Source organism: Chiloscyllium punctatum, chromosome 17 (genome assembly GCF_047496795.1).
Source record: "Chiloscyllium punctatum isolate Juve2018m chromosome 17, sChiPun1.3, whole genome shotgun sequence".
Taxonomy (NCBI): Eukaryota; Metazoa; Chordata; class Chondrichthyes; order Orectolobiformes; family Hemiscylliidae; genus Chiloscyllium; species Chiloscyllium punctatum.
The window spans coordinates 86,454,995-86,467,895 of NC_092755.1; the positions used below are offsets into that span (position 1 = coordinate 86,454,995).

Here is a 12,901-nt window from a genome sequence, read left to right on the forward strand (position 1 = left end):
AAGTTTGTAAAATGCCTCTCTGCACCCTTTTGCATCTCAGATATTAAATTTTGTCATGTTTGGTTTTTGAAAAAATAATCTTTACAGGTTCTGGAGGCTATACTGGATGTCATGGAAGTTCTGTTGGGGATGTGTCTGGCGCCTCAGACTCAGGATAAAGGTATTTATATACAGCTCTGAAAATACAAGATCCTAGTTGATGGTTTAGTGATTTCTTCACTAAACCAAGTTGTGAAGTGGTGGGCTGGAACTGAAAACTTGGATTCAGAACAATGGTTCAGTGAAATGTAGAATACATTGGTAATGACAAAGTTAAGAGTGTGAGCTGAAAGTATATGTAGCAACCATTTTTAGTAAGAGGGTGATGGGATATCACATAGATTACCGGCAGTGCATCAAAAAGCTGTAGCAGGGTTTTTTTTAAATGGATTGGATGAATCCCGGTTTGAAAAGAGGATTTAGATGTCTTTAGTCCCTGAAGTTTGGTAAGGAACATGATTTGAGCTTGCCAGCTTAAGTGAAGAACTGCTCATAAACTGTAAGAGTTCAGTCCTGACGTTGTAGATCAGTTTGCATCAATTATCTATGTATTAGCTATAGTTGCACTTAGACCAGGGCAATATTTCAGAAACTAAAACAAGTATTCTTAAGTTGGTGTCACATCTACCAGTTTCAGTTTGCACTTGCAGGAGATAGTATGAAAGTATTTTGTTGAAATATACATTTTTTTTATCGAGCTATTCTAAGTATCAAGTTCAATGCCTGTATCCTGTCAGCTTGCTCTATATTAACAAATGTTGCCTTTTGTGCAGAAAACCTGTGCAGATATGCAGTGCCTTGCTTGATTGGAATTGGTCGAGCATTTGGACGTTACAGTAACACAGACGAATCTCTCCTTTCGAAACTATTTCCCAAAATTACACCACAATCACTGAAAGTTCCTCATGAGATGGATGGACTGAGACGGCGCTCCTTCAATGATTTTCGATCAATCCTGCCCAGTTCCCTCCTGACTGCCTGCCAATCGTGTGATAGCTTGCGGCACAACGCCTGTAGTGTGACCAGCGTTTCTCAGGTTAAAACCAAACTTCAGTCTTATTGTTTGCTAGAAACATTATTTTTCTGTAAGTTGACTTTGCTCTCTTATAAGATGTATGAGAATGGTCATATTGGGAATATCTTAAAATTTGTAAAGTTCTTTAAGTTGCAAAATCAATTCCAAGCCTTCATTTTGAATAAATTTTTGTCTTTTACAAGAAAATGAAAATGCTGATCAACTAGCATTTATATTGAAAAAGAAAAGTTAGTTTTCACTGAAAATCTATTGGAAATAGTTTTATTTTGCTAACTCATTTGGTAAGCATGCTGCTTAATCCTAAAGCATTCACTTTCACCCCTTTGTTTAATCTCTCTCAAATTCTGAATCAGCTGCTGTTACAAAGGTTGTCATGTGTTGCTTCAGTTGAAAACCAAACTTTGGAGTTCTTGCCTAACGTCGTTCTTCTTTAATACTGCAGGCAAGCCCTGAACGCACAACTGCAGCTCCTTGTTCACCAGGAGGGACCAACTTGCACTATTTCGAAGGTAAAGTGGTAGATCTCTGCTGTTACACAGATCACATCAGAGCATTTTTGAATAAAGCTGCAGTAACTTAAAATGTGCTGAATATCCTCATCTATTTTGTGGACATGCTGTGGAGGTGCCGGTGTTGCAGTGGGGTGGACAAAGTTAAAAACTCACATAATGCCAGGTTATAGTCCCACAGGTTTACCCTAAAGTACAAGGATTTGGAGCGCTGCTCCTTTGTCAGGTGGCTGATGCCTGATGAAGAAGCAGCACTCGGAAAGTTTGTGTTTTCAAATAAACCTGTTGGACTATAACCTGTTGTTGTGATTTTTAACTTTATTATAGAAGCACAGTGCCAATGAATGTGTCCCTATGCAATCACATAATTTGAGATTAAATTAGTGAATATTTTAAAACACATGAGTAAACGCAGGTAAGCTAACAAAATTTGTTTGGGCAAATCATGTTGGACAAGTAGAAGGGCTTCTTTGTCACTGAAGTGACCAATTGGATAAAGAGGGTATTCTGTGCAATGTACTCTTGTATGGATTGTGACAAGGCATTTAGTGATGGGTCTCGAGTAAAATTCAGACATAGGAAGTGATGCCATTGATGGCTGGAGTAATTAGACAGGAAAGTGATGTTTTGAATAAGTGTAGGTTGCACTGGTCAGGCCATCAAAAACACGGCATCATTCTCTGGGTCCTATTGCAGAAAGGATGTTCAAGTCTTTTATTCAACAGGAAATGGTTAGGAAACTACATAAGAGATTTTTCTGGGGCTGGAAAGAATTTTGAGAATTTTGTTTGATATTATGAAGAATTTTAGAGTGGTGGATAGGGAAATATCTATTTCCTCTGGTTGGGTAACTGTGGCTGAAGGGCATGAATACAAAATGATGTTTAACAAAGAACCAGCAGAGATCTGAATGACTGTTCAGCTTCCTCCTGTGCTGTACTTTGATGGTTCTTGGAAGAGTTCAGATTCTATTCTCTTGTCTAATCAGGAATCTTGGCATTTTGTACTTTTAGGTTCATATCTCCCTGATGGCAGTACTGTGGATCCTCAATATTACTTTTCTACTATTAGCTCAAGTTTTTCTGTCTCCCCACTGTTCACTGGCTGTAGTACAAAAGAATTTCATATTCCACTAGAATACCTCCGACAGCTACTCCAAATGGTATGTATGTTATCAAATTTTGATGACAGCTTTCCCACCATAGTGCATTTCCTGCTTCCTTATCTCTTTGTCTTTGTGAAATGTACAATACAAGAATTTATAAGTGGAAGTACATAATTATGTTATGAATTCAGTAAGGAGTGGGTCATGTCTGAGCACCAGGTCCAATTATTTCCCTGCTTTCCAGCATTGTTTAATCCGAATGCTGTACTTTGGTCTAATATCCATCCAGGGTCGCTGTTTACTTTGAGTACCAGAACAATAATTGTGGATTACTTCCCATGTTTGTCTTCGTTTTATTGGAGGAACACTGCAGAATAAAATTGAATTAAGCTTACAACTTAAAATCAACTTGACATAGAGAAAAAATACAAATCTTCATGGATTCCCTGACATGAGTTGCTCAATCTATTCTAAGTCTGTCCCATTTAGTGTGGTGATAGTGCCACACAACATGATGATGAGTGTTCTCAGTGTGGAGGTGAGACTTTGCATCCACTAGTATTGTGCAGTGGTGACTCTCCTCGATACTGTCACGGACAGATGCATTTGAAGCAGGCATTTTGATAGGATGAGGTTAATTATGTTTTTCTATTTTATTCATTCCCTCACCACTGACTGTAGACCCAGTCGAGCAGCAATGTCCTTTCAGAGCCATTCGTGATTGTGGATATTGAACTCTTTCCCCCCCCCCCCCCCCCCACTGTCCACAATAGGTTCTGTACCCTTAGACCCCTAAGTACTTCCTTCAAGTGTTGTTGAGGAGCACAGAGTCACTAACCAAAGGAGGTCAGTATGTGGTAATCAGCAGGAGATTTCCTTGCCGGTATTTGACCTGATGCTGTGAGACTTCAGGATGTCTGGAGCCCATGTTGAGGACACCTAGGACAATCCCACCTGATTATATACAACTGCAGTGCCACCTTTGCTGGGGCAGGACCTATCCAGGCATGGTGGTGCTGGTGTCAGGGACATTGTCTGTAAGGAATGATTCCGTGAGTATGCCTATATCAGGCTGTTATTTGACTAGTCTGTGAGATAGCTGTCCCAGTTTTGGCCATAGCCCCCCAGATGTGAGTAAGGAGGGCTCTGCAGGATCATCAGGGCTGTTTCTGCCATTGCCTTCTCCAGTGCCAGATGGTCCATCTGGTTTTTTTTTTAGCAACTTTATAACAGTTACAACTAAGTGGTTTGCGAGGCCATTAGATGGAGTTCAATATCCACGGTTAAGAAGTAGTTTCAAATGATTTTGTTTTTTCAGATTCATTCATTCATTCATTCTCTCACTCTCTCTCTCATGCAAGCACACATACATGTTATTGCTCAGTCAATAGAGGCATAGAGTCATAGAGATGTACAGCGCAGAAACAGACCCTTCGATCCAACGTTAGATATCCTAACCTAATCTAGTCCCGTTTGCCAGCAATTGGCCCATATCTCTCTCAACCTTTTCTATTCATCAAATCATTCAGATACCTTTTAAATGCTGTAGTTGTACCAGCCTCCACACCACCTCTGGCAACTCAATCCATACACGTACCTCCCTCTGTTTGAAAAAGTTGCCCCTTTGGTCTCTTTTATATGTTTCTCCTCTCACCTTAAACCTATGCTCTCTAGTTCTGGACTCCCCCAACCCAGGGAAAAGACCTTATCTATTTATCCTATCCATGACCCTAATGATTTTATATATCTCTCTTTCATCACCCCTCAGACTCTGACGCTGTTAAGAGTTATGACTGAAGAAAATTTCTATTCTTCTCCCAGGTTAAACGGATTGTGGCTGAGTCAGTTTTAAAAACACTGGATGCAATATTGGCAGAGGTTACTGAGGTAAGGAATTATTCATTGCTTTGGCATTGTACAGTCAACTGCTGCTTTAGGAATCTTGTATTTTTTCAAAAATTCTTTCATTGGATGTGGACATCACTGACTGCTGGCTTAGCCACTTGAGACAGTTAAATGTATACCATGTAGCTGAGTCTGGAGTGACTCCAGACTCAGGTAAGGATGGCAACATTTCTTGCCTAAAGGGCATTTAAAAAACCATTTGGGTTGTTTTTTGACAAGTGACGATTCACGGTCACCGAAACTGAATTTTTGGTTCCAGATTTGTTAATTACATTAATGTTCTCTCAGCTGCTGTGATAGGATTTGAAACAATGTCCCCAGAGCAGTCATAGAGATGTACAGCATGGAAACAGACCATTTGGTCCAACCTGTTCGTGCCGACCAGATATCCCACTCCAATCTAGTCCCACCTGACAGCATCCGGCCCATATCCCTCCAAACCCTTCCTTTTCATATACCCCTCCAAATGCCTCTTAAATGTTGCAATTGTACCAGCCTTCACCCCATCCTTTGGCAGCTCATTACATACACGTACCACCCTCTGCGTGAAAAAGTTGCCCCTTAGGTCTCTTTTATATCTTTTCCCTCTCGCCCTAAACCTCTGCCCTCTAGTACTGGACTCGCTGACTCCAGGGCAAAGACTTTGTCTATTTACCCTATCCATGCCCCTCATAATTTTGTGAACCTCTATAAGGTCACCCCTCCGCCTTCGACGCTCCAGGGAAAACAGCCCCAGCCTGTTCAGCCTCTCCCTGTAGCTCAGATCCTCTAACCCTGCCAACATGCTTGTAAATCTTTTCTGAACCCTTTCAAGTTTCACAATATTTTTCTGATAGGACGGAGACCAGAATTGCATGCAATATTCCAACAGTGGCCAAACCAATGTCTTGTACAGCCGCAACATGACCACCCAACTCCTGTACTCAATACTCTGACCAATAAAGGAAAGCATACCAAACGCCGCCTTCACTATCTGGATTAGTGGTGCTGGAAGAGCACAGCAGTTCAGGCAGCATCCAAGTAGCTTTGAAATCGACGTTTTGGGCAAAAAGCCCTTCATCAGCAATAAAGGCAGTGAGCGTGAAGTGTGGAGAGATAAGCTAGAGGAGGGTGGGGGTGGGGAGAAAGTAGCATAGAGTAGTTGCAGTGGGAGAGGGACTCCCTGAGATTCTTGTAGAGAGAGGAGGAAAACATCTAGAATCTCAGGGAGTCCCTCTCCCACTGCAACTACTCTATGCTACTTTCTCCCCACCCCACCCTCCCCCACTTCCATCCCATTTTATACATGGTTTTGGGCATTCCTTCATGCTTTGTCAGTGATGATTGCAGTTTGATTTGTTTATTGTGGGATTTTTCTGCTCTTTATCTGTGCTTTGGAATTTGTGGCTCTGATTTGCTCTGTGCTAGCCATTTGCACATTGCTTTCTTTGCTGACTGTCCTGGTTGAATATACAGGTTGATAGCAGTCAGTTATAGACTAGGTTCCAGCCACACACTATGGACCACAACAGCAAGGCATGAAAAGTACTTGTTACGGGAGAGGCTGCATTGTTTCCTATATTACCCAGCATTAATGCTCGGCTGTATCAGATCTGGGAGACACCCAGGACGTTTTTTCCAATGGAGTCTTGAAAGTTGACAGGTGACCTTTTAGTGGTTGATAAAATCATGAGGGGTATAGATAGGGTTAATGGTAGGTGGTGACTTTCCCCTCAGTTGGGGGATTTCAGAACTAGATGTCATATTTTGAAGGTGAGAAGAGAGAGATTTAAAAAAGACATGGCAGGCAATGTTTTTACATGGAAGGTGGTTCATATGTGAAATGAACTTCCCTGAGGAAGTGGTGGAAGTGGGCACAGTTACAACATTTAAAAGACACTCCGATAAATACATGAGTAGGAAAGTTGGAGGGATATGGCCCAAGGACAGGTAGGTGGGACTAGTTTAGTTTGGTATTATGTTCGGCCTGGACTGGTTGGACCGAAGGGTCTGCTTTTGTGCTGTATAACTCTACAAGAGTTAATGTTTCCTTGATGAATGCGACACTCACACGAAAATAACCTGGATTTTGCAAAGGAGATAATTTTGTTTGCGTGTGTTCACTATTTGGCTGACGCTGAGCTCAGACTGACCTGATAGAAAAGTTAAAATCAAGTGTGCCAGCTATTGTTCTGTATAATTAATGATGGAAGTTTGGACCTGGAGTACACTGTCTAACAGGATGGTGGAAGCTACATTTATGCTCCAAAAGGAGTAATTTTCAGAGTTCTAGAGAATAAGTCGAGCCGGGATTTGTTGAAAGAACTAACAAAGCATGATGGATGAATACCCTCCGTCTGTGCTCTTAAGATTCTATAACAAGTGTTTTTAAAAAAAAAAGTCATAAACCTCTTGGCCAGATAATGTCTATTTCCGATGGTCCGTCGTCGTCGTCGTCGTCGTCGTCGTCGTCGTCGCCGTCGCCGTCGCCGTCGTCGTCGTCGTCGTCGTCATCATCATCATCATCATCATCATCATCACAGAATCCCTACAGTGTGGAAACAGACTATCTCGTCCAACAAGTCCACACCGACCCTCTGAAGAGTAACCCACCCAACACATTTCCCTACCCTATTACTCTATACTTTCACCTAACCAATCTACCTAGCCTACACATCTCTAAACACTATGGGCAGTTTTGCATGGCCAATCCACCTAGCATGCACAGCTTTGGACTGGTACATTTGACAATGTAACCTTTGCTAATTATGTTGTGTAAAGAACATGGCCAGAGACGTGAGTTTCACAGATCCTAGCTGAATAGTATCAAAGTGTGTTTGATGTTCTGAAATGAGCGATTCAATAATTTTGAAATTGATTTTAATATTTAGGCAAATGCAAATTTGGATCTGTACTATCGAAACTTCAGTGATCCTCTTTATGTGGTGGTGTTTAAAATGTTGAGAGACACTTTGTATCACATGAAAGGTAAGCTTCGTTCTTTCTTAGCATTGTTGATTAATTTTTGATCAAACTCAGGAATTGAATGCCCTTCTGATGCTGGTATAAACAAGGTCAGAAGCCATTCGACACCAGGTTATAGACCCAGCAGGTTTGTTTGAAATCACAAGTTTTCAGAGTGCTGCTCTTTTGTCATGTGAAGTCACTTAGTGATTTCAAATAAACTTATTGGACTGTAACTTGGTTTCATGTGACCTCTGACCTTGTTCACCCCAGTACAACACTGACACCTCTACATCATGATATAAACAAAAGTGCAGACATCTTCCTGGGGCTTCTGTTCGTCCGTCATGTGTTTGCTATGGAACCTTTTGAAGTTTCAGCTGTTTTACCTACGTGGAATGGAGGGGGATAATGTTCGCTTCACTTCAGCAAATGGGCTGATTCGGTCTCAGCTGAAGTTGAAGAGAGGCAAAGATAAATGGCACCAGGAGGCTGGTCACCATTTCTAACCAAGCATGAGAGAATGTCAGTTTAAAAAAATACTTCCATAGCTTGGGATCAATTCCAGGAGGGCAGTGTGGACTCAGTGGGCAGAATGGCCTGCTTCCACGCTGTAGGGTTTCTATGATTGTAGATGCCTAATCCCATAGCGAAAGGAGTCTTGCCCCATCCTTCAGAGAGATTGACCTCAATTCTGAGGCACAACGCACATTTACAATTCAATGTGTCATTTGTTGATTTTCAAAGGCGATGTTAACGTGAGGTGTGCTGTTTTATTTATTGGCTTGTTTCACCTATAACATTGTTTATGGGTGAATCTAAGTACAGCATTTTTATAACATTGATACTTACAATAACTAGCTCAGCATCCTTGCCTCTCTAGCCATTGCAATGCAATGAGCCTGATGTTAACCATCAACAGTAAAGTGGATCATCCAACTCTTAATGCAAAACACTGCACTGCAGGTGCTGGAACTCTGAATCATCCAGCAGGTCAGGCAGCAATTAGAGACAAAAGATTATTATTTCAAATTTACGACCTTTGATTAGAACTGGAAAAACATTCAAGGTGTAGCAGGCTTTATGTAAATACAAAGGCTTTGAGGTCAACAATTTTAAATCGCAACCACTGTCCATTTTTTAGACAGTACGTGTTAATGATTCCATTATTTTGGTTTGAACCTCGTTTAGATCCACTTTTTTTTTCTGGTTCTCATACTATTCCCTTTTTATTGTCAATCCTTCTGTCATTTAATTTCTCCTGCCCTTTTATTCATTCTCCCTGCACCCATCCCATTCACTGTCCCACTATTACCTTGAAATCTATAATATTCCAAATTTTTCCAGTTCTGATGGAAGATCTTGGACCTGATCAATACTGCTCCACCATCAATCATACCTGCTGAGTATTTCCAGCATTATTGCTTTCATTGTCTGGTCACTATATTAGGCTGTTTATTGATGCTTGCCAAGAGCACATTGATTGTTCATATTCATGCATTGCAGTAGTAACTAACATTTGTAAGTATTATATGAGCTGTGAAGCATGTTAAGCTGTCCTGAGCTGAGGAAAGGTGCTACACAAATAAAAGCGGCAGTCCTTTTTTCGTTATGCTTTTCATATTAAATATCCCTGAAGCAACACAGTCCTTTGAGTTACATGAGTTCTGAAACCGCTTTGTCTAACTACAAATGATGCACCTGAGCATTGCTGGTTATGAAGACTAAGGAAGACTGTAATATAGTTATCTCTGGATTCAGATGACAATGCAAAATTTATTTGACTTGTTTGCATAGTTTAGAGTAGCTTCTGGAGGTTTTCTGTTTTAACACCAGTGAGCCTACTTTATGATTCTAAAAATGATCACTGAATGCTGCAGAATCAAACAGGAATTTGCGTTCTTTTTGCACAGAATTTCAAATCTATGAACAAGGCCACAAATTATTGCTAAACACAATTTAGAATTTGTTTTTGAGCTACAATAAGCAGGTTATTAATTATTAATTTACCGTAAACAAATAATGAGTGGAATTAAATAATATTAATACAACTGTTTAGAGGGCTGGGTATATAGGTTTGTCATTTACTAATATTTCAAGTAACCCAAAAGGGACCCTTTGTTCATTTCTGTCTGACAGGAGAGTATTGCTGTAAACAAGGGGATCTGGTTTCAGGAGCTTGGATATATCCATTTGCCAAAATCTCTTTCTCTTCTGCACTGTCAGCATTTCCCGATTTTTGTCCTCACAGATCTCCAGACTGCTTTTGTGAAGGAGGTTCATGATTTTGTCCTCGAGCAGTTTAACAGTAGCCAGTCTGAACTCCAGAAGATCCTGCATGACACAGAGTATATTCATCATGAATTTAACCCTCTGAAACTCAGATGTCAAGCAAATGCTGCATGTGTGGATTTAATGGTGTGGGCCGTTAAGGATGAGCAAGGTAGAGAATGTTTAAAAAGTGGAAATCTCATTTTTTTTATTTTCTGTAAAATAACTTTGGAAAAAGTGAAGTCTGCAGATGCTGGAGATCAGAGTCGAAGAGGGTGGTGCTGGAAAAGCACAGGCAATCAGGCAGCATCCTAGGAGCAAGAGGATTGACATTTTGGGCATAAACTTGCTGATGAAGAGATTATGCTTGAAATGTCGCTATTCCTGTTCCTTGGAGGCTGCCTGACTGGCTGTGCTTTTGCAGCACCACACTCTTCGACTGTAAAATAACCAGGCCAATTGAGTGGCTTAGTTACATTAAAAATGTTGACCGTGTTTTTGCATTGTTGCTGTACAAGGTTAAAACATTTTGACTTTTGTTTAAGATGGCAGTGCTGATCGGTATCAGTGACGTTTTATTTACTTGCCTCTCCTTTAAAAGACCCTCCTTATTGAGATAATGTTATGAAGGTAACACTTTGTCTTGACCCATCTGGCTGTTTCTCAGGTTATTCTAAACACTAAGGGTTAGATATTCACAAGGGCCAAATGGGGAACATGAGCGAACACTTGCCAGCAGCAAGACTGGCTTAGGGGTGTTGGTTGACTTCCTAACTGATCACCTCTTGAGCTCTCTGTCCAATTAAGGACACCATGCAAACTCTCAATGCTACTAACCAAATCATAGGTCCTCTGGATACCTTCATTGGCTGACACAGCAGTGTAGAGATAAACATGATCGATGGTGGGAAGTCAGTTGGGATTTTCTCTTGCCTTGTGATGTCCCACAATTACGGCTGTTCATGTTCAAATCCTTGGCAATGAGATATGGAGTTTCTATATCTGCTGGCTGTCCCTACCCCAACTTGTAACAGTGAGGTCATTGGGCTTGCAGTTTCTGTGCATGCAACAGGGGGCAAAATGCCATAAAAGGCCACAGATCTGCCCCTAATAGGGCTCTCTATCACCTGGCTACCTGCTTAGTGCTGTAAGTTGCTGATTTACTCCCCAACTCAGCCCTCAGAAATCTCAGCACCAGGAATGCATCGGGGAAACCTCCTGTTTTCCTGGCAACCCCTCTCTCCACAGGGCTGGAATGTTATCCTGTTGAGGAGGACATTTGTGTTGAGGTCTGCTGTTGTTTTTATCGGAGAGGTCATTGGATAAACATCAACCGGGTGAAATTCTTTTTTAAAAACCGGAAGAATTGTGAATGCTGTAAATCAGAAACAAAAACAGAAATTTCTGCAAAAATCTCAGCAGGTCTGCAGAAGGATCACTCGACACAAAACGTCGACTTTGATTTCTCTCCACGGATGCTGCACGGAAACTTTCCGGCAATTTATGACTTTATTCGTTTGTGGAATTTGAGCGCCATTGGCTGGCTAGCATTTATTGCCCGTCCCTAGTTGCCCTTGAGAAAGTGGTGGCGGTGAGCTGTCTTCTTGAATCACTACAGTCTACATGCTGGATGTTGACCCACAATGCCCTTTCGGAGAGAATTCCAAATTTTTGAACGAACGGGGATATGTTTCCAAGTCAGGATGGTGAGTGGCTTAGAGGGATCTTGCAGCGGGTGGTGTTCCCATGTATCTGCTCCCCTTATTCTTGTTTATGGAAGGTGCTGTCTGAGGATCTTTGGTGAATTTCTGCAGTGTATCCTGTACACATTGCTGCTACTGAGTGATGGTAGCGGAATGGGATGGATGCTTGAGGGTGTGGTGCCACTCAAGTGTGTTGCTTTGTCCTGGATGGTGTCAAGCTTCTCTAGTGTTGTTGGGACCGCACCTATCCAGGTAAGTGGGGAGTATTCAATTATACTCCTGACTTGTGCCTTGTAGATGATGGACAGGCTTTGGGAAGGCAGGAGGTGAGTTACTCACTGTAGGAGTCCTAGACTCTGACCTGCTGTTGTAGCCACTGCATTCATGTGGTGAGTCCAGTTGAGTTTCTGATCAATGGTAACCCCCAGCATGTGGACAGTGGGGTATTCAGTCATGGTAATAGAATTAAATGTCAAGGGATGGTGTTTAGATTGTCTGTTACTGTTGATGATCATAGCCTGGCATTTGTTTGCCAGTTGTCAGCCCAAGCCTGGATGTTGTCCAGATCTTGTTGCCTTTGAACATGAACTGCTTCAGTATCTGAGGAGTTGTGAATGGTGCTGAACATTGCGCAGTCATCAGCAGACATCTCCACTTCTGATCTTAAAGTGGAAGGAAGGTGATTGATGAAATCGATGAAAATGATGAGGCATATAGGACATTACCCTGAGGAACTTCTGCAGAGATGTCCTGGAGCTGACTAGACAGACATCCAGCAACTACGCCCATCTTCCTATGTTCCCGGTATGACTCCAATCAGTGGGGGGGTTTGCTCCATGATACCCATTGATTTCCTGTTTTGCCAGGTCTCCTTAATGTCACACTCGGTCGAATGCAGCTTTGATGTCAAGGCTGTCACTCTCACCTCACCTCTGGAATTTGGCTCCTTTGTCCATGTTTGGACCAAGGCTATAATGAGGTCAGAAGTTGAGTGGCCCTGGCGGAACCCAAACTGGGCATCACTGAACAGGTTATTGCTGAGGAAGTGCTGCTTGATAATACTAGCGATTACACCTTCCATAACTCGGCTGGTGATTGAGCGTAGATTGATGGGCTGGTAGTTGTCTTGGTTGAGTTTGTCCTCCTCTTAAGTACAGGACATGCCTGGACAATTTTCCACATTGTCGGGTAAATGCTGATGCTGTAACTGTACTGGGCTAGAGGAGCAGCAGGTTCTGGAGCACAAGTCTTCAGTACTATTTCCAGAATGTTGTCAGGGCCTATAGCCGTGGCAGTATCCAGTGTCTCCAACTGTTTCTCATTGTCACATGGAATTAATTGAATTGGCTGAAGACTGGTATCTGTAATGCTGGCAACCACTGGAGGAGAC

General features: G+C 41.9%; 1 protein-coding gene across 2 annotated transcripts in view; it reads left to right on the forward strand.

Moving 5' to 3' along the window:
• pi4kab (phosphatidylinositol 4-kinase, catalytic, alpha b) overlaps nucleotides 1-12,901 on the forward strand; it is a 162,340-nt gene that overhangs the window by 16,005 nt on the left and 133,434 nt on the right. For both annotated transcript variants that reach the window (XM_072587796.1, XM_072587797.1), the window contains exons 5-11: nucleotides 88-160; nucleotides 813-1,075; nucleotides 1,518-1,584; nucleotides 2,598-2,746; nucleotides 4,511-4,576; nucleotides 7,465-7,561; nucleotides 9,789-9,980. In XM_072587796.1, the coding sequence (XP_072443897.1) occupies nucleotides 88-160; nucleotides 813-1,075; nucleotides 1,518-1,584; nucleotides 2,598-2,746; nucleotides 4,511-4,576; nucleotides 7,465-7,561; nucleotides 9,789-9,980 (907 nt within the window). The remainder of the gene's footprint in view (nucleotides 1-87; nucleotides 161-812; nucleotides 1,076-1,517; nucleotides 1,585-2,597; nucleotides 2,747-4,510; nucleotides 4,577-7,464; nucleotides 7,562-9,788; nucleotides 9,981-12,901) is intronic.